The 26,984-nt window shown below is 40.0% G+C and overlaps 1 protein-coding gene and 1 pseudogene across 18 annotated transcripts in view; one reads left to right on the forward strand and one right to left on the reverse strand.

Moving 5' to 3' along the window:
* The window catches only part of GIGYF2 (GRB10 interacting GYF protein 2), a 161,263-nt gene that overhangs the window by 15,770 nt on the left and 118,509 nt on the right, over positions 1-26,984 (forward strand). For 9 of the 18 annotated variants that reach the window (XM_054477539.2, XM_054477535.2, XM_054477546.2 and 6 more), the window contains one exon: positions 21,980-22,063. In XM_054477539.2, the coding sequence (XP_054333514.1) occupies positions 22,023-22,063 (41 nt within the window). In that variant the 5' untranslated portion in view covers positions 21,980-22,022. Of the gene's footprint in view, positions 1-11,449; positions 11,568-17,989; positions 18,103-21,243; positions 21,314-21,979; positions 22,064-26,984 lie in introns of all 18 variants that reach the window. The other 9 variants (XM_054477533.2, XM_054477545.2, XM_054477540.2 and 6 more) reach the window with 3 other exon arrangements.
* Positions 16,683-17,411, reverse strand: LOC129031354 (elongation factor 1-beta-like; annotated as a pseudogene).

Raw genomic sequence — 26,984 nt, forward strand, 5'->3', positions numbered from 1 at the left:
AAAGTGTAGAAAAAACTTCTTTTTTTTTTTGAAGTGGAGTCTTATTCTGTTGCACAGGCTGGAGTGCAGTGGCATGATCTCTGCTCACTGTTACCACTGCCTGTTGGGTTCAAGCTATTCTCCAGCCTCAGCCTCCCGAATAGCTGGGATTACAAGCACCCGCCATCATGTGCAACTGATTTTTTGCATTTTTTGGCAGAGACAGGGTTTCACCATGTTGGCCAAGCTGGTCTTGAACTCCTGACCTCAAATGATCGGCTCACTTTGGCCTCCCAAAGTGCTGGGATTACAGGCATGAGCCACTGGGCCCGGCCTTAACTTCTAAATTTTAACTTTTCTTCTTTAATAATAGGCTTTAGTTTTTAGAACAGTTTAGATTTACAGAAAATTGAGAAGATAGTGCGGAATTCCAGTTATTAACATCTTACATTACTATGGTACGTTGTTATAATTAATAAACCAATGTTGATACATTGTCATTAATTAAAGTCCCTCATTTATTTACATTTCCTTAATTGTACCTAGTGTCTTTTTCTGTTTCAGAATTCCATCCAGGATACCACGTTATACCTAGTCCTGCATCCTTAGGCTTCCTTAGCTATGACAGTTTCTCTGTCTTTCCTTGTTTTTGATGACCTTGACAAGTTTGAGGAGTACTAGTTATTTTGTAGAATGACTCTTTTTTAGAATTTGATGTTTTCCATGATTAGACTGGGGTTACGGATTTTTAGAGGAAGATTACAAAGTGTCATTTTCATCATATTAAGAGTATATATGTCAGCATGATTTATCATCCTTGATGTTGACCTTCATACTTTGTTAGCTTTGTCCACTGTGAAGTTAGTTATTCCCCCTGGTGCCCTTGAGGAACTGATTTTTTTTTCTTTTTTGAGACGGAGTCTCGCTCTGTCACCCAGGCTGGAGTGTAGTGGCGTGATCTTGGCTCACTGCAAGCTACGCTTCCCGGGTTCATGCCATTCTCCTGCCTCAGCCTCCAGAGTAGCTGGGACTACAGGCACCCACCACCATGCATGGCTAATTTTTTTGTATTTTTTAGTAGAGATAGGGTTTCACCATGTTAGCCAGGATGGTCTTGATCTCCTGACCTTGTGATCCGCCCGTCTCGGCCTCCCAAAGTGCTGGGATTACAGGCGTGAGCCACTGTGCCGGGCCGAGGAACTGATTTTAAAATTTTAGTTAATCTTAATTTAACTTTACATAGACACATGTATGTGGCTAATGGGTGCTGTGTCAACAGTACAGTTGTAGATAATGTTCTTCAGTTTTAAGTTTTAGCTAAAACTTTAACATCTGTTTTAATACCTTTAAAGAAGGTAATTTAACATAAAATAAATATTAAAGCTTAGTCTTGGGATACATTGCTTTTTGGGGGGTGCAGTCTATTTACTTTTAGTAAGTTTAGTCTTTTTAAAAAAGAACTTTTCTGAGGTAAAATTGACATACAATAAAATACCTTTATTTTAAGTATACTCATTAAGTGTACATTTTGATGAGTTTTCAAAAATGCACACACTGATGTAACTGTTACTGTAATCAAGATATGTAACATTTTCATTATCCCCAGAAGTTTCCCCCAGCTGTTTTGTAGTCCTTTTTCCTCCTCCACCACTATTCTGTTTTCTGTGACTTACTGATTAATATTTGCGTCTTCTAGAATTTCATGTAAATGGAAATCATTTTTAGGTCTGGCATCTTTTTTTTTCCTATTTTAATACTTTTATGTTCAGGGGTACATGTGCAGATTTGTTACATAGGTAAATGTGTGTCGTGGGGGTTTGTGGTACAGATTAGTACCCATTAGTTATTTTTCCCGATCCTCTCCCTCCTCCCACTCTCCACCCTCCACCCTCTGAGAGGCCTCAGTGTGTGTTGTTTCCCTCTGTGTGTCCATGTGTTCTTATTATTTAGCTGCCACTTTTAAGTGAGAACATGCGATATTTGGTTTTCTGTTCCTGCATTGGTTTGCTAAGGATAATGGTCTTCAGCTCCATCCATGTTCCTGCAAAGGACATGATCTTTTTCTTTTTTATGGCTGCAGGGTCTGGCATCTTTTGCTTAACATAATTATCTGTGATTCATCCGTATTGCTGCATGCAAATAGTTTGTTTTTTAATGCCAAGAATTTTCCAAGGTATGACTTTACAGTATTTGTTCATAACATTATTTATGAACATTTGGATTGTCCTCAGTTTTGGGCTATTAGAAGTAAAGCTGACCTTAATTTCATGGCATAGGTAATGATTCAGAATTGTATTGGGTTGCAGTGTTTATCACAATACTCTAAATTAGAAATTTAAATTCCTGTTAGGAAGGAGAAAAGCCAGCAGTAATTGTAATTACAGATAAGCAGTATCTGTAATTTTTTTGAAGACATGCCATAGAAAGGATAATTCACATAGAAATAATGTTTTGCAAGGTTTCATGTATAGTGTACGGGCCAGGTAGATGTAGACAATTCCTTGGACTTTTGTTGGCTTTCGGGGAAAAAAAAAAGTTCTTTGTTAATTCCTTAGGTAAAATGTTTAGTAATAAAGTGAATGTTGAAGCCTAAGTTTGCTTCATGAAGTTTTGTCATCAGTAAATGTGTTAACAGATCATATTTTAAAAGTTACTCAAAAATGTTGGTGTATTTATTAGTGAAGAGATTTAGTATTGCCAGATGAGGTGGATGCCGAAGGAAAAGGTGTTTTCTGCTATAATAGATGGGAGAAGAATTTCCTTTTTTTTTTAAACCTCAAAATTCGTTTTAAACCAAGTTAAAGTTGAAATGAGTGATAACTTTTATGACATTTATGTTGGGACTGTAAAAGTATTTCAACAGGCCAGGCCTATGCTTTTTGTGATAATTAAAATACATTTTGTTATAAAGTAATTAAAGAATATTGCAAGTTATGAGAGCAGAGGACAAATCATTAATTTCACCTCACTAATATTCCTTTGTCTTGTGTTCTTTTTGCCTTTTTTTGGGCATATGTATAACTATACTATGTGCAGATGTTACTATAGCTGTCTTTTGTTGAGTGAATGTGCCACTTTTACAAGATTGCTTCCAGTCTTTTACTATTATAAGTAATGTGGGTCCCCCTCATGTTTGGACTTTTCCTTTTCATCTTCTTTCTTAGCTGTTTTCTGACATTTGAAAAAAAGCATTAGAAAATATACATTCTTTTAGCCTAATAAATGAGTCTTGCTTCATTTGAATGTAGACCTCTTTATGGTCTTAGGAGCTGACAGATTTGAAGATTATTTTATCAAGATAATGGTGTTATTTGTTTTGTTCTGTTTTTTTGAGACAGAGTCTCACTCCGTCACTCTGGCTGGAGTGCAGTGGCACGATCTCGGCTCACTGCAGCCTCCACCTCCCGCGTTCAAGCGATCCTCCTGCCTCAGTCCTCCCTACTAGCTGGGATCACAGGCGTGTGCCACCACACCTGGCTAATTTCTTTTTGCATTTTTAGTAGTAGAGATGGGGTTTCACTGTGTCGGCTCAGCTGGTCTTGAACTCCTGGCCTCATGTGATCTGCCGCCTTGGCCTCCCAAAAGTGCTGGGATTACAGGCATGAGCCACTGCGCTTGGCTGGTGTTTTTTTTGTTTTGTTTTGTTTTTTCTTTTCTAATGGCAAAAATTTAAGCAGGGAATGAATTTAATATGTTATCGGAAGACATTCATTTAAAATAGTTTAAATAGCTTTGTTTCATGCTCACTGAAGTTTTTTTTTGATACATGGTCTCACTTTGTAGCCCAGGCTGGAGTGCAGTGTCATGATCACAGCTCACTGCAGCCTCAACCTCCTGGGCTCAGTTGATCCTCCCATTTCAGCCTCCCCAGTAGCTGGGACCCCAGGCTAGCACCACCACACCCAGCTAATTTTTTTTTTTTTTTTGTAGTGATGGGGTTTTGCCATGTTGCCCAGGCTGGTCTCAAACTCCTGGGCTCAAGCAGTCCAGCTGCCTCGGCCTCCCAAAGTCCTGGGATTACAGGCGTGAGCCACAATGCTTGGCCTTGAAGTATTTGTAATTGCTAAACCATTTATGATTTATTTAACACAGCTGGAGCTGGGCGTAGTAGCTCATACCTGTAATCCCACTGCTTTGGGAGGCTGAGGCAGGAGGATCACTTGAACCCAGGAGTTTGAGGTTACAGTGGGCTACGGGCACAGCCCTGCACTCTAGCCTGGGCAACAGTGTTGAGACACTGTCTCTAAGAAACAATAATAATAATTGATAGGTAAAATATGGTAAATACATGCACAAATGTGAAGTTTATAGTTCAATACATTTTAACATGTATATGTACTTTTGTAGTCACCACTTAGATCATGATAGTGAACTTTTCCAGCACTCCAATTTCCTCTCCTTCCTGTTTAGTAGTCTCCTCTTCCCATGATGAGTACTTTCCTGACATCTATCACCATTTATTATCTATTTGTCTTAGTCTGTTTGTGTTGCTATAAAGGAATACCTGAGGCTGGGTGATTTATAAAGAAAAGAGGTTTATTTGGCTCATGGTTCCGTAGGCGGTACAAGAAACATCTGCTTCTGGTGAGGGCTTCAGGCTGCTTACAGTCATAGTGGAAAGCAAAGGGGAGCCAGTGTGTGTAGATCTCATGGTGAGGGGAGCGAGAGAGAGAGAGGAGGGAGGTGTCAGGCTGTTTTTAACAACTAGCTCTCTTGAGAACAAATCAAGTAAGGACTCACTCATTACTGTGAGAGTGGCACCAAGGCATTCATGAGAGATCTGCCCATAATCCAGACACCTCCCATTAGACCTCACCTCCAGCGTTTGTGATCAGATTTCAACATGAGATTTGCAGGGGTCGGATACCCAAACCATAGTACTCTTCTTGAACATCACATAAAAGGAATCATACAGTATATATTTTTTTCTAGCCAGCTTGTTTTTCTAAACATGATATCTGGGTGATTTTGCAGTATCATTGTGAATACCAGTAATTTTTTTGTTGTTGTTGTTTGTTTGTTGAGACGAAGTCTCACTCTGTTGCCAGGCTGGAGTGCAGTGGCAAGATCTTGGCTCGCTGCAGCCTCACTGCAACCTCCACCTCCCGGGTTCAAGCTGTTCTCCTGTCTCAGCCTCCTGAGTAGCTAGGATTACAGGCGCCCACCACCATGCCCAGCTAATTTTTGTAATTTAAGTAGAGACAAGAGTTCACCGTTGTTGGCCAGGCTGGTCTCGAACTCCTGACCTCACATGATCCACTCACCTCAGCCTCCCACAGTGCTGGGATTACAGGCGTGAGCCACTGCGCCTGACTGGTTCTTTTTTTTAAATTGCTGAGTAATATTTCATTATATGAGTATACTGCAGATTGATTTGCCTGTTGATGTACATTTACATTGATGGACATAATACCCAAATGTCAGTTTTTGACAATTATAAGTAAAACTACTATGAATCTCTTGTCTTTTGGTAGAACTATAACTTCAATTTCCTTGGGTATATGTGTAGCAGTTTGTTATGGGATCACAGGGTAGGCATACAGTTTAGATTTAATGGATATTGCCAATCTTTTTTGAAGTAGTTGAACTAATTTGCACTAATAAAGTTATTAATCTTGTGTTATCTTAATCCAGATCTGGCTAAACTAAAAATTGCTGGCTGCTGTAGTGGGGACAGAACTACTGATTCGTTTAGTATATGTGGAGAGTGCTAGAGGAGTTGGTCTTTTTTCTGCTTTTGGAAAAACGTAGGTAGGCAGTGGGAATGGGGGCAGATTCAGGTTCCTTGGTATTCATTCTGTGTTAGTTTTGTGGCAGACTATACATAGTACTGGCTGGACTCCATCCCAAATTTCGCCATATTTTTTCTGGGTAAGTTTTGCATAGCTAGGAAATAGAGATTTGTAGTAGCACTTTTTTTTTTTTTGAGACAGAGTCTCACTTTGTTGCCCAGGCTGGAGCGCAGTGGTGTGATCTCGGCTCACTGCAACCTCTGCCTTCAAGCAATTCTTCTGCCTCAGCCTTCCGAGTAGATGGGATTACAGGTGAGAGCCACTGTGCCGGCCACATAATTTTTATAATAAAGATCCAGGGGGTTTTCAAAGGTGTGTATGTTTTGAGTTCTTAGTGGAATAGTGGTGGTAGCTAATCCATCTTCAAGACTTCTGGGAAGCAGTATTCAGGAACACTGTCAAAGTTAAGTATCAGACACTGTGCTGGAATCTGACTCAGCATCTACTTTGGCTTCTCCTTGCTGATTTTACCCACATGGGACTTACTACGTAGATTTGCCACCTTTTTTGTTGAAAGTGATTTCCTGAGCTCAGAAGTTGCTTGGTTCCTCTAGGCTGTTCCAGGCTGTAAGAAAATGGCAGGCTAAGAGGGAGAGGTCAGAGTGTCTTTTCTTTATTATAAACTCAACAATAAGAAGGACCTAGGTTGATTTCTTTTCTTTCTTCTCCTGTGAAAATGTACTCAGAGGCCCACAAAGTGATAGAAAAGGTCCCAAAGAGGAGATGAATAGTTAAAGAGGAAGTCATGAAAATTATAGAAAAATATAGGGAGAAAAAGAAAAATAATTATACTAATAATCAGATAAAATAACTTATAGTGAGGTCTAAATTCAGCTCAGTTATTTAGAAGTTGACAAAAAGTCTAGCTTTTATAATATTCACTGTCAAGTACAAGGATACAATTTATTGACGAAGACAGCTTATTGGTATGACTGCATAAGGAATATATTACTTGAAGTCACTTATGTGTAGTTTTGAGTAATAGGCAAAGTCTGAAAAAGCGGTTATGTAGAAATATTCTCTCAGCTGTTTTTTTTTTTTTGTTGTTATATGTTAAGTTCTAGGGTACATGTGCACAACGTGCAGTTTTGTTACATAGTTGTACATGTGCCATGTTGGTTTGCTGCACCCATTAACTTGTCATTTACATTAGGTATTTCTCCTAATGCTATCCCTCCCTCAGCCCCCCCATCCTATGACACGGCTCAGTGTGTGATGTTCCCTACCCTGTGTCCAAGTGTTCTCGTTGTTCAATTCCCACCTGTAAGTGAGAACGTGTGGTGTTTGGTTTTCTGTCCTTGTAATAGTTTGCTCAGAATGGTGGTTTCCAGCTTCATCTGTGTCCCTGCAAAGGACATGAACTCGTCTTTTTTTACGGCTGCATAGTATTCCATGGTGTATATATGCCACATTTTCTTAATCCAGTCTATGATGGACATTTGGGTTGGTTTCAAGTCTTTGCTATTGTGAATAGCGCTACAATAAACATTATATGTGCATGTGTCTTTATAGTAGCATGATTTATAATTCTTTGGGTATATACCCAGTAATGGGATCACTGGGTCAAATAGTATTTCTAGTTCTAGATCCTTGAGGAATTGCCACACTGTCTTCCACAATGGTTGAACTAGTTTACACTCCTACCAACAGTGTAATATATATATATATATATATATATATATTTTTTTTTTTTTTTTTTTTTGAGACGGAGGCTCACTCTGTTGTCCAGGCTGGAGTGCAGTGGCGTGATCTCAGCTTACTGAAACCTCTGCCTCCCAGGTTCAAGCAGTTCTCCTGCCTCAGCCTCCTGAATAGCTGGGATTACAGGCATGAACCACCACACCTGGCTAATTTTTGTATTTTTAGTAGAGACGGGGTTTTGCCATGTTGGCCAGGCTGGTTTCGAACTCCTGGCCTCAATTGATCTGCCCACCTCAGCCTCTCAAAGTGCTGGGATTACAGGCATGAGCCACCGTGTCCCGCCTCTCTCAGCTGTTTTTAAGTCAAGTCTTTAAAATATGTGACAGACCTACTTGTTTGAAGTCCTTATCCCTAGAGTTGGAATAGCCAAAGAGAAAAGGCCAGAGGAGGGAGGGAAGAACCCGATCATCTTCTCTGTCAGAGTTGCTTTCAGCATGAGAAAGATATGCTAATAGGGTGGTCTCAGAACTAACAATATTTTGCCCACATTCCTTCAGAGGTACTGTCTTTTTCTGACTCCTTCCTCAAAGGTTTGAGTGCCCCTGTCTTTCAGAGATGTGAGGACAAGTTCTCTCAGAATTCCTGAGACCTGCCAATTCCACTATGCCATGCATTCCTGTCATCATCTGTCATTGTCCAGAATGAAAGTCCATCTATTTATTCATTCTTTCTTGTAGTCTGATCTTCATACCACTCAGAGTTTCTTCTTCCCTTGACCAAATCTCTTGTTTAATTCCTAAGACTTTCCTCGTGAATTCTCTGAAATGTTATTTTTGTGTTAAACCTCTCCCTCGTGTTCATAAGATGTTTTTTGGCTTTCTTGTGGTAACTGAAGCCCATCTGCCCTGGTAATCTTACCTTCCCTTTAGCCCTCTGAGGTTAGCAGTAGATTTTCTTGCACTATGGTATGTCAGGATGCAGAATCAGGGTCTTCATCCTTCTCCATTCACAGGCTCATTCTATTCCTTTATTAGGGCGGCTCTTCTGCCTAGCTTGCTGCTGTTCCTTTATGCAGTTCTTTAATATCCTTTCACACATTTTCTAGTTTAGGTGATAGATCATATACAGTCAGGTTAGCCATTTTTTCTCTATCTTTGTGCAAAACTCTCTTTCCTCTGAAGTTCATGCTGTCTGACAATGCATCTCTCTTCCCTTCCTTATTATCAGAAAAGGACCCTGTGGTCTTACCCTTTGATTCATTGTTTTTTCTATTTTTGTCTCTGCCATTATCCTGAGGTTACTTTAGAGTCTATGTAGCTGATCCATCCGGTCCTCCCAGGTTCCTGGTTTCTTGTCTTTTACTTTCATCTCTAGTTCTGCTAGTGCTTTCATTTTTATTTCTACTATACTTGCTTTTTGGCATTACCAACATCTTGTCAACTCTTCTGTTTTTACACCCTTCCCCATAGTGTCTAAATCACACTTCTGCCAGCACCCTCTACTTTGCCTTCTTATTCTTCCCTTTACCGTGCTGACAAAACCCTAACCCTGGTTTCCTGTGGGCTCTCTGCCCCATACTCAGGCTGCTAAGTTGGAGAAAGAAGCCCACAACCACCTTGCAGATTAGCTTCCCTCTTGTATTAGCCCATTTTCATATTGCTGTAATGAACTGCCTGAGACTGGGTAGTTTATGAAAGAAAGAGGTTTAATTGACTCACAGTTTTTCATGGCTGGGGAGGCCGCAGGAAAGTTACAATCATGGCAGAAGGAGAAGGGGAAGCAAGGCACCTTCTACACAAGGCAGCAGGAGAGAGAAGTGCCAACCGAAGCTGGAAAAGCCCCTTATAAAACCATCAGATCTGATGAGAACAGCATGGGGGAAACCGCCCCCATGATTCAATTACCTCCACCTGGTCTCTCCCTTGACACGTGGGGATTACAGGGATTACAATTCAAGATGAGATTTGAGTGGGGACACAAAGCCTAACCATATCACTTCTCTATCTTTATTGGGTCTTTAGAGATACTGTAGCTAAGTGCAACAAGGTGTCCTGAATTGGAGACTGGCACAGAACAAGGATGTTGGAAAAACTGATGAAATCTGAATAAACTCTGAAGTATAGGTAATAGTGATGTACCAATGTTGGTTTCTTAGTTTTGACAAAGTGTTGTGTAATGTAAGTTGTTAACATTAGGGGAAACTGACGGTACTTTCTGTATTATCTTTGTAACTTTTTAAACTATAATTATTTCTCAAGTTTATTTAAAAAAAAAATACTCTAGCATAGAACACAGCAGCTATCAATTTCTTTAGTTTCCTCAAACCCTACCTTATCATCTTCTCTGTCATTTGCCTACTTTTCTGAGAAGATTGAAGCCATCAGTTTGATGAATTCCCCTCAGTTTCCTTTATTATTTTTTTTGTTGGTTTGTTTATTTTAAAATTATTTTTTATGTAAGTTTTGTAGAGACAGGATCTTGCTGTGTTTCCCAGCCTGGTCTCAAACTCCTGGGCTCAAGCAATCTGCCTGCCTCAGCCTCAGTGCTGGGATTCCTGGCATGGGCATTAGCTTGGCCTCAATTTCCTTTTAAATTCCCCTACCCCCTTCAATAAAACTCTATATAACCTTGGAAGCATTCTAAGTCATTTGGATCTACTTTCGTCTGGTTACAAGTAGATAGGAGTAGTTTTTGTTTCTGTTTGTTCTGTGAAACCCTCATACTTCCTGCCTTCTCAGAGATTTCATTCACATAATATTTTTATTGAATTGTTAAAATTCACCTTTTGACTCTGCTAGTAACTTTCCATTGAGGATATACCTAAAACAAAAAAATGGAAATTTTCTTTCCATTCTTTCTCTTCTCTCTTCCACAGCTAAGATTCTTTTCTTTTTGTTTTTTTTCTTCTTTTTTTTGAGACAGAGTCTCGCTCTGTCACCCAGGCTGGAGTGCAGTGGCACGATCTCGGCTCACTGCAACCCCGTCCCCTGGGTTCAAGCGATTCTTCTGCCTCAGCCTCCCGAGTAGCTGGGAGTACAGGCGCACACCACCATGCCCAGCTAATTTTTGTATTTTTAGTAGAGACGGGGGTTTCAACATATTGGCCAGGCTGGTCTCGAACTCCTGACCTTGTGATCTGCCTGCCTCGGCCTCCCAAAGTGCTGGGATTACAGGTGTGAGCCACTGTGCCCGGCATTTTTTTTTTTTTTTTTTTTTTTGAGATGGAGTTTCGCTCTTGTTGCCCAGGCTGGAGTGCAGTGGCACGATCTTGGCTCACCGCAACCTCTGCCTCCCAAGTTCAAGTGATTCTCCTGCCTCAGCCTCCTGAGTAGCTAGGATTACAGGCTTTTGCCACCACGCCTGGCTAATTTTTTGTATTTTCAGTAGAGACGGGGTTTCTTCATGTAAGGCTGGTCTCAAATTCCCGACCTCAGGTGATCGCCTGCCTCAGCCTCCAAAAGTGGTGAGATTACAGGTGTGAGCCACTGCGCCCAGCCTTCCACAGCTAAGATTCTTATTTTTGAGATGGAGTCTTGCTCTGTCACCCAGGCTGGAGTGCAGTGGTGTGATCTCAGCTCACCGCAACCTCCACCTTCCGGGTTCAAGTGATTCTCCTGCCTCAACCTTCTGAGTAGCTGAGATTAACAGGTGCCCGCTGCCATGCCTGGCTAATTTTTTTTTTTTTTTTTTTTTGTATTTTTAGTAGAGATGGGGTTTCACCATGTTGGCCAGGCTGGTCTCGAACACCTCACCTTAAGTGATCCACCCATCTTGGCCTCCTAACGTGCTGAGATTACAGGCGTGAGCCACTGTGCCGGCCTCACATGTAAGATTCTTGAAAGAGTTGACTGCATTTGTGGTCTTCCCTTCCTCACCTCCCAGTCATGCCTCACTCCATTGAAATCTGGCTTTGTCCCCCACGGCACTCCTAACTGCATTCTTCCGATCATCAATAAGTTCGTTTTCGAAGCCAGTGAAGAATTTTCAGTCTTACTTTTTTGACTTAAATATTTGAAACTTTTTTTTTTTTCTTTTAGAGACTGTCTCGCTCTGTCACCCAGGCTAGAGTGCAGTGGTGCTATCATAACTCACTGGAGCCCTGATCTAGGCTCAAACCATCCTCCCGCCTCAGCCTCTCAAGTAGCTGGGACTAAGGCAAGTGCCACCATACCTGGCTAATTAAAATTTTATTTTTTTGTAGAGATGAGCTCTCACTATGTTGCATAGGCTGATCTCAAACTTCTGACCTCGAGTAATCCTCCTGCCTCAGTCTCCTAAAGCTTTGGGATTACAGACCTGAGCCACGGCACCTGGCCTAATATTTGAAACTTTCAAATACATCCCTTAAAAAAAAGTACCACTACCATCTTTGTTGTATGCACAAATAAGAAACTTAATAGGAAAAGAGAATTATCCATAATCCTACCACTTAGAAGTATTAACATTTCGGGGCATATCTATATATATCCAGTGTATTTTAAAATATTTTAAATATAATCATATTCTCTGTATTCTGTAACTTGCCTTGAACACTTAATATGTTGTTGGTAACCTTTCATGTCAGTGAAGTTTAGTTACTCATCACCTTACTCTTCCCTACTAGATTGAATTCATTCTCCTCCAGATAACTATCCTCAGTCATCTTTCTAAAGTACAAATTTTATCCTGGAAACTTTCCTGCCCAAGTCTTTTCATAACCTTTCATTTCCCTTGGAATATGAAATGCAAAGACTTTTGTGATGTAGCCACTGCTTTACCAATCTTCACATTAGTTTTTTAGCCTATTGAACAAATTGATTATCTTCCAAAAGAACCTAGGTCTTTCTCCTTTACCCTTTCCTGCACCTCCCCCTCTCCCCCTTTATCCTTAAAGACTGCCTCATTCTTAGTATCTGGTTTTTGGAGTCCTTATAATACAGGTTTGACCTTGTGTGAGCTGCTTAACTTTTCTCTGTGCCTCATTTCCTCATCTACAAAATTGGGCCAAATAATCTATGTCAAATTAAGAGAATACATGTGAAGCACTTTGAACTCTTAGTAAGCACATAGTTAGCTCTCAGTAAATGCTAGCAAATATTTTAATTCAACAGATCTTCAGTGTTATGCTTCTCTTTTTTAGGATAATCTTCCCAGTATTCCCAGAGCTTACTTTGCATAGTTCATTGTAGTCCTTATCACATGGTACTCATTTTTTTTTTATTAGACTGGCGCCTTGAGGGCAGGAGTTATCATTGTATTCCTTGTTCATAATGCATCCAAGTAATCTGGTTAGGGGTTACCAGATAATATTAGCAGTATCCGCTAGATTTTTATGTTGGATCAAAGAAACTATTTCATGGGATTTTGTTTAGAAAATCTACCCTTATTTATATATTTCTGTATATAAAGTGTGTTATTCTATAGAAGAGGTTGGGCTACTTGTGAAAGTTTAGAGACCGGGAGAGCTCAGGACATGGATCCTTTGGACAGCCCTTCAAGTGGCCAGTAGTAGTAATGGCTTTTAACTTTTTGCAGTTTGGAGTTTAAAAGGTAAGCAAGATGAGACTGGGCGCCGGGGTCCACACCTGTAATCCACCTGTAATCCACCACTTTGGGAGGCCAAGGCGGGTGAATCACTTGAGGTCAGGAGTTTGAGACCGGCCTGGCCAATATGGCAAAACCCTGCCTCTATTAAAAATACAAAAATTACCTGGGTGTGGTGTTTGGCACCTGTAATCCCAGCTACTAGGGAGACTGAGGCAGAAGACTCGCTTGAACCTGGGAGGCGGAGGTTGCAGTGAGCCGTTATCGCACCACTGCACTCCAGCCCCGGTGACAGAGCAAGGCTCTGTCTCAGAAAAAAAAAAAAAAAAAAAAAAAAATCATATGGGAGCACACCCTTCTCCGCACCCCCAAATACCCTTTGTTAAAAATTTTTAAAAGAGCAAAGTCAATAAGCCACAGTGGTGCATGCCTATAGTTTCAGCCACTGGGGAGGCTGAGGTGGGAGGATTGCTTGAGCTGAGGAGTTCAAGTCCAGCCTGGGTAACAGTGAGACCCTGTCTCAAAAACATAAAAGTTAAAAAAAAATAAATTAAATAGTTTTTTTTTTTGTTTTTTTTTTTAGTTTTTAAGTAGGTCCTATAGCTTTTGAGAATTTGAGATTTCTAGTAGGTTAAAATTTATTTTAAAATATACCTGACAAGATTTCAAAAGTACAAAAAGATAACTCAATGGAAGATAGATCTTGCCTACTCCATACCTCTAGTTCTTCTTTCTAGAGGACTATCACTTAGGTGAACTTTAATTTTCTATAAAGAAATCATATTATAGACTAAGCAACTGTGATTTTAGAAGTCTGTCTAGTAGAGATAAAAGCATAAATATATGAATAAAAGGTTGTTTATTGCAGCATTGTTCATAAAGGCAAAAAAGTAAAAGTCATCCATTTCTGTGGAATGTTACACAGCTTGCTTTTTTTTTTTGGCGCAGAGTCTTGCTCTGTTGCCCAGGCTGGAGTGCAGTGGCGCGATGTCAGCTCACAGTAGCCTCTGCCTCCTGGGATCAAATGATTCTCATGCCTCAGCCTCCTGAGTAACTGGGATTACAGGCGTGCACCACCACACCCAGCTAATTTTTTGTATTTTTAGTAGAGACAGGGTTTCACCATATTGGCCAGGCTGGTCTTGAACTCCTGGCCTCAACTTGATTCACCTTCCTTGGCCTCCCAAAGTTCTGGGATTACAACATGAGTCACTGTGCCCGGCCCATTATACAGCTTTTAAAAACTGCGACTTAACTCTATATCTGTTTATTAGAAGTTTGTCCATGCAAATATATTGAGAGAATTGCCTGTCTCAGAATAAGGTATATAGTATGATTCTTGCTTTATAATAGCAAATAGCTAATCCCCTTCCCCACCACATATATGTGAACATGTTTGTCTGAATGTGAAGTATGGAGGGATACACACTAGGCTGTTAACATGTTTACCTCAGGAAATAGGAATAGCGGGGAGGCAAGAGTAATTACGAACTTCTTGGAGGTTAATATGGGTCTATTTTAGTTACAGAGAATGTGGTGAGAATAGTACCTCGGGGAGAAAACTAGAGTCAGTGAATTTGAGTTTAGTGAAGGGTTTGGGCTAGAGATCTCTACCTCTGTGGTCTTTCTCTTTCTTCCTGTATCAGCCTGTACAGTGATTGCTGAGGCTTTGTTCCTATACTTTCTTAAGATTTTTGCTTTGGGGTAGCCTTATTCAATTTTTGGTTGTAACTCTATGGATTCACTTCCATTAAATCTGTGTCTTTCTATTCTGACTACTCTTCAACTCTAGGTCTTTTGGATACCTCCTCAGTCAAGCACCTTGCACTTATTTTTTTCAAAACCATCCTCGATATCTGTCCCCCCAAATTCATTTTTCTGTTTTCTCCTTCCTTTTAAGCTTTATAGTACACATTTGAAAAATACCCACAACATTGGGTCCTATAGATTCCATTCCATTTCTGTATCCTGTGTTTTAGATTTTCCCTTCCAGAGGGAGCAGTGCTTTTACTACTTTGGGAACTATTTTATGGAGTAGGTGTTTGAATAGATCCTTGGTTTTGTATGAGCCATTCTAAGGGACGGAGGTCGGGCTTCTAGGGGAAGGGTATGTCACAGCACAACTAAAGAGGAAGGAAAATGCAGTGGACGGTAGGAAGTTCTCGTTTGGCTTTGAGTTGGGAGGTGAAACAATAGGAGATTGAGGTGGGGAAGGAGGCATGGCTTGTCAGATTGACGATACATAGTAGGTTCGATTGGACTTTTTTAGAGGAGTGTAGGCCATGGTCAGAAAGGTGCCTTAGGAAAATTGATCTTGAGGCCCAGTCAGGGAAGCAAATGAGAACTTTTGTTACAATAATCCAGACACGCATTAATAGAGTTTGGACTATAATGAAAGAGGAATGCAAGAGGAATCTTGAAGGAGAAGTAGGCTAAATTTGAGACAAAATGACTGGATATAAGGGATGGAGTAGAGAGAGTTTCAGATGATATGGGCTTTTGAGACTGGCTGACCAGTAAACTGAAAACAGTAGTGCCTTGATGATGTGATCAGTCAGTGATCCCATGCCACATTGGTCATGGGAGAAAAAAATCAAATTTGTAATTAATTGCAGGGGTGGGATCATCTCTCCCAGCCAGTGGCCAGTTACAAATTTGTGGGCAGATTTTTTAATTGCTGTTGTTAAAATGACACCACTACTCTCTGCATGCCCTCTTTGCCATTCCGTAATTTAGAGGGAAATAAAGATGGGCAAAGAAATATCAGGATAGTGCTGGTAATGGAGGAAAAGGGAGGTCATAGTTTCAACAAAAGACAGTCTACAGAGGCAGGATAGCATGATGGAGCAGAGCGTCCAGAGTCTGGTTCAAATCCTGAATTGCTTTATAAACTCAGAGCCCTTCCCTTTTCCTTTTCCTTTTCTCTATCCTTTTCCCTTTCTTTTTCCTTTCCCTTCTCTTTTTCTTTTCCTTTTCCTTACTGGGTCTGGCTCTGTTGCCCAGGCTGGAGGGCAGTGGCGTGAACAAGGCTCACTGCAGTCTCGACCTCCTGGACTCAAGCAGTCCTCCCACCTCAGCCTCCCAAGTAGCTTGGACTGCAGGAGCATACCACCACGCGTGACTAACTTTTGTATTTTGTGCAGAGATGAGGTTTTTGTCGTGTTGTCCAGACTGTTCTTGAACTTCTGAGCTCAAGTGATCTGCATGCCTCAGCTTCCCAAAGTGCTGAGATTACAGGTGTGAGGCACTGCATCTGACCTCCAGAGCTGTTTTCTAAAGGTCACAAGTCTTCTAGGCGTTTGAGCTGAAAACATTTGGATAGTTGGGGTTTAAAATGTTGCCCTAAGCTCCTTTTAACACCTCATTACATCCTTAGAAAAGACTATTCAGAAATATGCACAGTTTCCATTCCAACTAATTTATAATTTAGAGGCAGAGTGTAAGACCATGCCTCTAGTACATGTAAATACATTAAACCTGGGCTCATTGAAATTGATTTGGAAGGAGCTGTCCGGGATGGGCAACTCAGAATTAAGAGAATACAGTATTTTTAAGTGCATAAGTTAGATTTCTCCAGCATTCATGCCTCTTAGATTTCCTGCTTTGAATCATAAAGAAGAATGAGCAGAACACTGTTCTGAGTAATGCAGGTCTCTTTATTTGATAATAAAATAACTTGGTTTATTATTTTTAGGTTTTTTTTTTTTTTTTAATTAACCTCTCAAGCTTTTATTTAAATGCCATGACCCAGGATGGATTTTAGATTTTGTTGAAAGCGGCCACATCCATGGACTGCACATAGTCCTCAAAAGCAGTGATCTGCTTCTCCAGCATATCTGTTCCAATTTTATCATCTTCAACTTCACAACGTATTTGAAGTTTCTTAATTCTGTATCCCACTTGAACTAGTTTAGATGAGCCCCAGACTAAGCCATCTGCTTGAATGCCTCTGATGCACTCCTCTAATTTCGCCATATCTGTCTTATCATCCCAAGGTTTCACATCTAGTAAGATGGAAGACTTGGCAACAAATGCAGGTTTTTTGGCTTTCTTCGATTCATATTGTGGAAGGCGTTCTTCCCTTAGCCTCTTCGTTTCTTCACTTTTCTCCTCCCATCAGATCCAAAGAGATCAATGTCATCATCATCTTTACTATCTTTAGCTCCTCTTCCTATAGTGTCTTCCATATCCACAGGACCATACTTGCCCAAAGCTTTCTTCACTCCTGGAAGGCTGGCCTTTTCTTTTTCGTAAGACCTGATGTGATTATACCAACGAAGGGCATAACACAAGTCAGTAGGCGGTGGGCCGGACGCTGCTTCAAATATTGCCACATCTGCTTGTGATGGCACATACCCCTCGATGTAGCTCTTGTCCACCAGGTAATTGTTGAGCACCTGGAGGCCGGCAGGGCTTTTCAGGTCTCTGAAATCCATGGCATCAGCTGTATCCGAGAGCTGAGGAGCAGCAGAAAGAGCTCAAGTTGTGGGTGCCCTGCGCTGAGAGAGGAAAAAAATATTCTTAGGTTTTTAAGAGTTCTTCAGAAATCTTTACTTTAGGGGCTGGGTGCGGTGGCTCACGCCTGTAGTCCCAGCACTTTGGGAGGCCGAGGCAGGTGGATCATTTAAGGTTGGGAGTTCGAGACCAGCCTGGCCAACATGGTGAAACCCTGTCTCTACTAAAAATACAAAAATTAGCTGGGTGTGGTGGTGCATGCATGTAATCCCAGCCACTCAGGAGGCTGAGGCAGGACAATTACTTGAACCTGGGAGACGAAGGTTACAGTGAGCCAAGATCATGCCACTGCACTCCAGCCTGGGCAATAGAGCGAGACTCAGTCTTAAAAAAAAAAAAAGAAATCTTTACATTAGGAAATAATTTTCTTACGGAAACCATGTTGTAAATGGTAGTTGGGTTCCCAGCTCAAGACATTAAGAAATCTTCTGAGCTCTTAATGGTTGTGCATTGTAGTAGTTTTGTAGTACTCAAAGATTTATAGGTGCAATGATAAAGTGGACCCAAACAGGATTTCCTTTATTCTTCTTGTTCCTTAGATGCTGCTTGAATCTGGGGCTTCGTTTATATTTCAAGACTGCTGCCTGTAGGGGCTCCATCTGTATCATTTGTGTTAATAGTGACCCTGGAGTTTTGTACTTCCAGAACCTATGTGAGCATATGTGATGGCCTTGTAGTAAGTTAAAGGGGAAAAAATTAAATCACTAACAATGAATTTAGTATTTTCACAAATAGCAAATACTTTGAATTTTAGTTGAGATTTACCTGCTTTATAAATTCAGTCTGATTTAAATCCTGACTTGCTTTATAAATGCAGAGCCATTATTCAGTGCTCTAAAATCGTCTACGGGTTTGAGTTTAAAACATTTGGCTAGATGGGGCTTAAAATGGTGGTAAAACCGCTCCTTCAGGATGTTGAGTATTAAAGAAAAACCTTACAATTGATGTGGTCTCTACAGCTCTAGTTGATGTAGTCTCTTCATCTCTATTTGTCATCCAGGTAGGTCCACATACTTTTAGAAAACACACTGAATTGATTTATGTTACAAAAAGTCATAAGACTGATGTGTAAGCAGTAATGCCTGTTTTAGTTTAACAGTGGGCACCTTTCCTGGGGTCTGATCATTGCTACCTTAACAAGTCATTCATTTGGAGTGTACCATAATTTTAATTGAATCTAACATGTGTCAACTATAAGATTAATCATTTTGTGCATTACTGAGAAAGAAAGGAATACTGCCAAGAAGACTCCGGCACATCTGGCACAGGCTTTTCTTGTTAGAATTATTTTATATATTTTTTAAAAAGCTCTTTTAAACTTATTTAGCAAATAAGAATGGATTTTTATTAAACAGTGTATCCTTTTATTGCATGTATGAAAATGAAAATAGAAGTAAAATAAATTTATTAAGATAGTCCTAAGATTTCTGGGTATTTAGAGTCTGACTTTTCTAAATCACTTTTCAACTTGGCATCATAGAAGTCTCCTGCTTTCTTCCTCCCTCTCCCCACTAGTCATTCAAAGTATTGGTGATGCAGTAGTTAAGGGAATGCTCTATTACTCTGTCATCAATTTAAAATTTAGTCGTTTGATGCTTGTGAAGATTTTAAGAGCAATATAAGCTATTTAATTTTTAACCCCTTTTAGTACTTCAGGGCTGCTACATGTGGTCATATGGGTTGTGCAGTGTCATCAGTATCGGTAGCAAACCATAACAGACTCCATTGGCTTGTGTGTTTTTTCCCCCCTTTCTTTCTGAGATCCTGTAAATCACTTGGAATCATTCTTTGAATGATGAATAGTTACTTCACTAATACTCCATGGCCGTATTTGCTTCTTTTCTGTTATACAATAAATTTAGTTTTGATACAGAATCGTATTATTTTGAAGACATTTAAAACAGCAGTTTAAAAAATTGGCCCTTGTTCAGACAGCTGTAACACAACTCGCACCCAGCCAGTTGCAGTTGTAACTTGGCATCAGTTTTAAGATGCATTCTAATTTCAGAGAAATTAAAATGTTAAAAAAAGTGTTATCTTTTTTTATTTTAATTTTTTAATTTTTTTTTTCTTTTTTAATTGAGACAAGGTCTCGCTCTGTTGCCCAGGCTGGAGTGCAGTGGTGCAATCATGACTCATTGTAGTCTCAAGCTCCACAGCATAAGTGATCCTCCCACCTCAGCTGGGACTACAGGCTCGCACCATCATGCCCAGCTAATTTTTGTATATTTTTGCGGAGACAGGATTTTGCCATGTTGCCCAGGCTGGTCTCGAACTCCCGGGCTCAAGCGATCCACCCACCTTGGCCTCCCAAAGTGCTGGGATTACAGGTATGAGCCACCGTGCCCAGCAGTTATGTTTTCTTAAGAGATGAGGAGGGGCGGGGTGCAGTGGCTCACGCCTGTAATCCCAGCACTTTGGGAGGCCAAGGCAGGCTGATCACGAGGTCAGGAGATCAAGACCATCCTGGCTAACATGGTGAAACCTTGTCTCTACTAAAAATACAAAAATATTAGCCGGGTGTGGTGGCACGCGCCTGTAGTCCCAGCTACTCGGGAGGCTGAGGCAGGAGAATGGTGTGAACTTGGGAGGCGGAGCTTGCAGTGAGCCGTGATTGTGCCACTGTACTCCAGCCTGGGCAACAGAGCGAGACTCTGTCTCAAACAAACAAAAAAAAAGTGATGAGGAGGGGACTAAGTTTACCTCAGTTTTAGTCTGGTTTGCACCTTTTGTGTGGTGGGGGAACAGAGTCAGGGTCAAGTAAGAACATGATAGTCTCCCTTGGAGTCTGCTTGGTTGACATAGGGCTGGAAGTACCTTTCAGAAGGAAGGCAGATAAATGAATAGCTGATTATGAAGGTTAACACACTTTTACTTTGCTGTTTCTAAGCTTTAGACATATTTGTAGTTTATTATTTTTTAGATCATTTAAACAGAGGCAACAGGGTGATAAAGGGAGGGAATCCTTAACTTGGTCCCCAGTGCCATGTGTGATGTATCTTAGAGATATTTTACAGTATACAGTTGTCCCTCAGTATCTGTGCGGATTCATTCTAGGATGTCCTTCAGATGTTAAAATCCTTGGATGCTCAAGTCCCTAATTTAAAGTGGCATAGTGTTTGCGTATAACCTATGTACATACTTATATACTTTAACACCTCTAGATTACTTATAATGCCTAATACAACATAAATGCTGTGTAAATAGTTGTTCTGCTGTATTGTTTAGGGAATAATGACAAGGAAAAAAAGTGTCTATACATGTTGGTACAGACGCAATTCAAAAATTTTTTTCCATCCGAGGTTGGTTGAATCCATGAACCCATGGATATGGAGGGCCAGTTATATTTACAATTTTTATAGTATTTTCCATTTTTTTAAGCTCTCATATCTTAAGATTACTTTTGAAATGTTACTCGTGAAATTCATTAGTTTATTATTTTAACTTGACAATCTGAAGCAACTTTAAAAAAATTTACATTTTATTTATTTAAAAACTTTTTTTTTTTTAAAGAGATGGAGTCTCACTGTGTTGCCCAATCCAGTCTTGAACTCCTGGGCCCAAGCCGTCTGCCTGTCTTGGCCTCCCAAATTATAAATTTATTTTTATTTATTTATTTTGTAGAGACAGGGTCTCACTCCATTGCCTAGGCTGGAGTGCAGTGGCAGGACCACAACTCACTGCAGCCCCAAACTCCTGGGCTCAAGTGATCCCTCCACCTCACCCTCCCAGGCAGCTAAGACTACAGGCATGTACCACCATGCCCAGTTGATCTTTAAATTTTTTTTTTTAGAGACCACGTCTCCAACTCCTGGGCTCCAACGATTCTCCCATCTCGGCCTCCCAAAGCGCTGGAGTTACAGGTATGAGCCACCTTGCCTGGTGGTTCCTGGCCTGATCCAAGATAATTTTTAAAAGAAGCAGTAGGCTCGATAGGCTGAGACAGGAAGATCACTTGAGGTCAGGCCAGGAGTTCGAGACCAGCTTGAGCAACATAGTGAGACACACTGTCTGTTAAAAAAAATCACTAGGGTGTAAAATGCTAATAAGCAGAAGGTGAGGAGAGTTGTGGCAGAAGCTATGTGATAGGTAAGGAGGGTCCTTATTTTAATAATCTTTGATGTTCCTCATGGTGATAGGGGAGCCATTACTAGGAAGTAATAGGAACTAAAATGTAAATCTATTACCTTTCATTCACTCCCCATTGTTCCAGGGATAAAGGGAGAAAATCTTAACTTAGTCCCCAATGCCCTGTGTGGTCTGTTCCTACCTCTCTCACTAGCTTCATCTTAAACTGTGCCTCTTTACCTCAGATTAACATAGAAAGGTGGGGAGTCAGAATATAAGGGTTGATTTATTCATTTCACTTTGCCTGCTATGTTATTGTTTTAAGTAGGAATTTCAAAATCTCATTTTTGTGACTCTAGTTGAGAGGAGCATAAATAGAACACTCTCTAACTGTACTTTCTGGCCTGGAATTCCACATTTAATCTCAACTAATCGTATGGAGATATTTTTCTCATTAACAGGTTTCTTCACATATAAAAATCTATTGTAAAAATACGGAAAAGAATGGCAGCGGAAACGCAGACACTGAACTTTGGGCCTGAATGGTGAGTTTTCAAAATCTCATCTTCTTTGATATTGGATGACTAATACAGTAGTAAAGTATTTGACAGGTGCTAGGTGGTTTATAAATGTGCATGTTTTTGAGACTTTTGCTTTATGTGCCTCGCTGAAAACAATGCGTTAGTTCAGGAATAAATTATATTTGGTAAATGAGTGTATTCTATACTTAATTAAATTTTTTTTTCTTTGTCTGGTTATATATGTAATGATGGCGGGAGTCCCACCCGCGCTAGAAAATTATTTTCTTTTTATTTGAGTCATTGTCTAGGTGCATATACAATTTTATGTAAGTATAATTATAACATTTTTATGTCTATGTTTTCTGCTACATTGTTTTGTCACTGCTATTCATAGATTCATTTGAGAAATAGTTTTCATTGAAGTATTATTTGAAAGATGGGCTAGGCAGGTAGTTCAGTATTATACTGGCTATTAACAGTAGCCTGTCTAGGATTGAGTTAGCATTGGACATAATAACGATTAATTGACCTTTGAGTCTCTTACAGATATGTTTGGACCCCGAATATGGAATTCTCATGGAATTTTGAGATCCATCACATTGTAGTGTGGCTTCCCCCCCCCCTTCCTTTTTCCCCAAAGTTGGTGATTGAAGAACCTCTCTTCAGTGGCATCAATAATAATAATTACTTTTTCTATTCAAACCTCGGGCAACCCCTTTGGTAATATCAGAAGCAGTATCTAAAATAGATAAATTGGATTTGTGTCTTAAACTCTTGGTTGTTCAGGTGGGAGTGGTTCAATAAATGATGCAGACTTCCCGTAGTAACTCTATTTGAGGAGTCTTATTAACTTACCCTATTAGAAATATTTCTTTTTATTAATATATGTAATCTGGAAGTTTTCTTAACCTTTATAGCCAGCATTTGGAGACTGAGGAGAAATCACTATTTGAAGTTCTAAGAACTGATGGAACTCCTGTATTTTGAGAGTTTATTTAGAACATGTTAACCTAAGTAATGCTGTACTTGTTTTAGTTATTCCTTTATATTTTTTAAATGATTTTCTTATTATCAAATTAATATGTTTCTAAAAAAATTAGAAATTACTAGTAAGCCAGAAATAATTTCAACATCCATGGTACACACTGTAAATACGTTGGTGTATCTTTCCAGGTGGTTTTATGTATGCTTATTTGTGTATATATACATTTATTTTTTACAAAAATGGGATCATACTGTACCTTCAGTTTTGTAGCCTGCTTAAAGAAATAACCAAATCAGAAACATCTTTTTTTAATCAATAAATATTTTCTGTTGTATTAAACGGTTGCATTGTATGGATGTACCATCATTTATTCAACTAGTCTTCTAGATGTGGCATATAGAAGCTGTTCTTGATTTTTCTTATAAAATATTTTTAATGAACATTCTTATAGTTAAATCTTTATTTCTACCTTAATTCCTTTTATCAGGTGGATTGAAATTCATATAAGTTACTTTCTAAGCCATTTTGTGTGCAACTCATCCGCCTTTATCTAGAATTTGTAACTGCTTCTCTTTTATATTTACATACCCTCGTGTCTGTTTCTTTATAAAAACATGGTTTAAATTGTCAGCTAATTTAAGGAAGTTGTTTTTTTCAGCATCCTGCTGTTTATAGGTAACAGAAAGGGAACACCAGGAATTTAGACACAACAAAAGGGAAAAGAGAAACTGATGATATTTTAGAATTGATACACATTTAGCTTGATGCCTAATATTATAGGTTGGCAAACTGTGGCCTGTGGGACTGTGAAGTTTTTGTAAGTAAAGTTTCATTGAAAGACAGAGACGTCCATTTGCTTCCATATTTTCTGACTGCTTTCATGCTACAGTGGCAGGGTTGACAGAACCGTTTGGTTCACAGAGCTTAAACATTATTAAAAATAATTCTCTGGCCCTTTACAGAGACAGTTTGCTGGCCCCTGCCCTACATCATGAGTTCTCAAGGTCATCTCAGTGTAGTATTGAGCATCTTTCAATAGCATCTTACACATCCTCCTTTTTATTGATACTCTGAAGTTTTGTTTGATGGTATTTCACTTGATTGGCTCAGTGTTTTGTATAAAATTTGAATTGAGGTAGCCTTAAACAGAGGGCAATCACCATTTCCATCCTTAAACAGTAGCCTCACCTAATTGTACATCTGTACAATTGCAGACATTAGAGCTTAGGAGCATTCCCTTAGTCATCTGAAATGCTGATGAACTGAGGAATGCAGGTGTAAGTAGGCATAGTGCCCTATTTGTATCATCTGTCAAAATTCCTTCTGGCAAAGGGAATATATGAGGCCCTTAAGTAACCCAAGTAATCCTGAGCTGGAAAGTTGCAGTAGGAGTAGAGAGTACTACCTTATTTTTCTTCATGTATGACATTCTTTGTGAAACTTGAGGTAAAGAGCTGTGCGCAGGGTACTTGAGAATCAGGATTTAGATTGTTAACATCGAACCAGTGTGCAATTAACTCTAAATGAGACAGAAACACTAAGTGATATGGTGTTTATTAAGGTCATCATTTTTGTGAATAATGTAAAACATAATGTTCAATAAAGGATACCTAAAAATGAAGCAATTTATTTGTATCTGGGGGCAGTTGTGAAGATGGGAGAAAATTGAAAATTTTGGTAGGAACAGACCATGAGTGGCTGTAAGCTTTAACTTTTTTTTTTTTTTTGGGATGGAGTCAGCCTCGCTCTGTCACCCAGGCTGGAGTGCAGTGGCACGATCTCAGCTCACTGCAACCTCTGCCTCCCGGGTTCAAGTGATTCTTCTCCCTCAACCTCCTGAGTAGCTGAGATTACAGGCACCTACCACCACGCCCAGCTGATTTTTGTAATTTTAGTAGAGACGGGGTTTCACCATGTTGGCCAGGCTGGTCTCGAACTCCTGACCTCAGGTGATCCGTCTACCTTGTCCTCCCAAAGTGCTGGGAGTACAAGCGTGAGCCACTGCGCCCAGCCAAGGCTTGAACTTTTTAAGGTCTGTGGAATCATTAGGTCTTAGATTATTTTTCTACTTAGAATAAAAAAGTATATTGCATTATCATCAGAGCAGTTTAAAAGGGTATGATACATTCAATGCCAAGTATATCCTGTCTAGATATAAAGCAATAGTGTCTTTCTTTAAGCCTTTCCTCAAATGTTACCACCTTAGACCTTTCCTGACAATCTATATAACCCTCCACCCTTTACTCCCTATCTCTCTTCCTTGCTTAATTTTTCTTCATATTGTATATCAAAATGTAACATGCCAAATATTTTACACATTTATTTTATTGTCTATATCCTATCTTTCAACCCCCACTAGACTGTGAGCTCCATTGAGGGCAGGTGCTTTGATATAGATTTTTGTACAGTTTGTTTACTGCTGTATCTCCAGTGCCTGGCACATAGGTACTGAATAAATATTTATTAAATGGATGAATGAATTGTTGGAAAGTAAAGTTGTTTTTAATGTTTTGCTATTGTAAATGATATGTATATATACCCTTGAACAATTTTGTTTTTATCACTGATCATTTTATTTGGATTAATTTCTTGGAAGTGGAATTATTAAATCAAAAGTTTTATTTTTAAGGCTTTGGATGGTATATGGACAGTTTGACCACTAGAAGGATTTTATGAATTGAATTGTCATCTCCTGTGTGTTTGCTCTTGACAAAACACTAAGCACCGTCTTGATAAATTTTTTGGTGCTAAACTCCTTAGATTTAGGTCTTTTAGAGTTTTTTTGTTGTTAGTTTCATTAACAAAATAAACACACTTATTCTAGAAAATCTGGAGGAAGCAGTACAAGAGGAAAAAGAAAAGGGTTAGGTATGGGCTGGGCGTGGTGGCTCATGCCTGTAATCCCAGCACTTTGGGAGGCCGAGGTGGGCAGATCACCTGAGGTCAGGAGTTTGAGACCAGCCTGGCCAACATGAAACCTCATCTCTACTAAAAATACAAAGTTAGCTGGGCGTGGTGGATTGTGCCTGTAATTCTAGCTACTCAAGAGGCTGAGACAGGAGAATCGTTTGAACGTGGGAGGCGGAAGTTGCAGTGAGATGAAATTGTGCCATTGCGCTCCAGTCTGGACAAACAAGCATGGGCAACAAAAGCAAAACTCCAAAAAAAAAAAAAGGAGAAAAGGGTTAGGCATGGTGGCTGGCCCCAGGCTCCCAGCACTTTGGGAGGCAGAGGCATGAGGATCACTTGAGCCCAGAAGTTTGAGACAAGCCACGGCAACACAGTGAGATCCTCTTCTCCACAAAAAAAAAAAAAAAAAAAAATTAGCTGGGCGTGGTGGTGCATATGTTTGGTGTCAGCTGCTTGGAAGGCTGAAGTGAGAGGATCACTTGAGCCTGGGAGGTCAAGGCTGCCATGATTGTGCTGCTGCACTCCAGCCTGGGTGATAGAGCAAGACCCTGTCTCCCAAAAAGGAAAAGAAAACAAAAAGACCACCAAAGGGAAAGATCTAAGCTACCCTAATCCTACCACCCAAAGTAGCTTTGCTAACGTTTTGGTTTGTATCGTATTTGCAAATGTATCTTCAAGGTATTTAAAAAACAAATATTTAGGCCGGGCACGGTGGCACATACCTGTAATCCCAGTACTTTGGGAGGCCGAGGCGGGTGGATCACTTGAGGTCAAGAGTTTGAGACCAGTCTGGCCAACATGGTGAAACCCCATCTCTGCTAAAAAAAAAAAAATTACAAAAATTAGCTGGGCATGGTGGTGTGCGCCTGTAATCCCGGCTACTGGGGAGACTGAGGCAAGAGAATTACTTGAACACGGGAGGTGGAGGTTGCAGTGAGCTGAGATCATGTCACTGCACTCCATCCTGAGTGACAAAGCGCGACTCTGTCTCAAACAAACGAATATTTGGTGATTTAAAACACTTTTGAGGATCAAAAATCTATTCAAGTC

Source organism: Pongo pygmaeus, chromosome 11, assembly GCF_028885625.2.
Source record: "Pongo pygmaeus isolate AG05252 chromosome 11, NHGRI_mPonPyg2-v2.0_pri, whole genome shotgun sequence".
In the NCBI taxonomy this organism is placed as follows: Eukaryota; Metazoa; Chordata; class Mammalia; order Primates; family Hominidae; genus Pongo; species Pongo pygmaeus.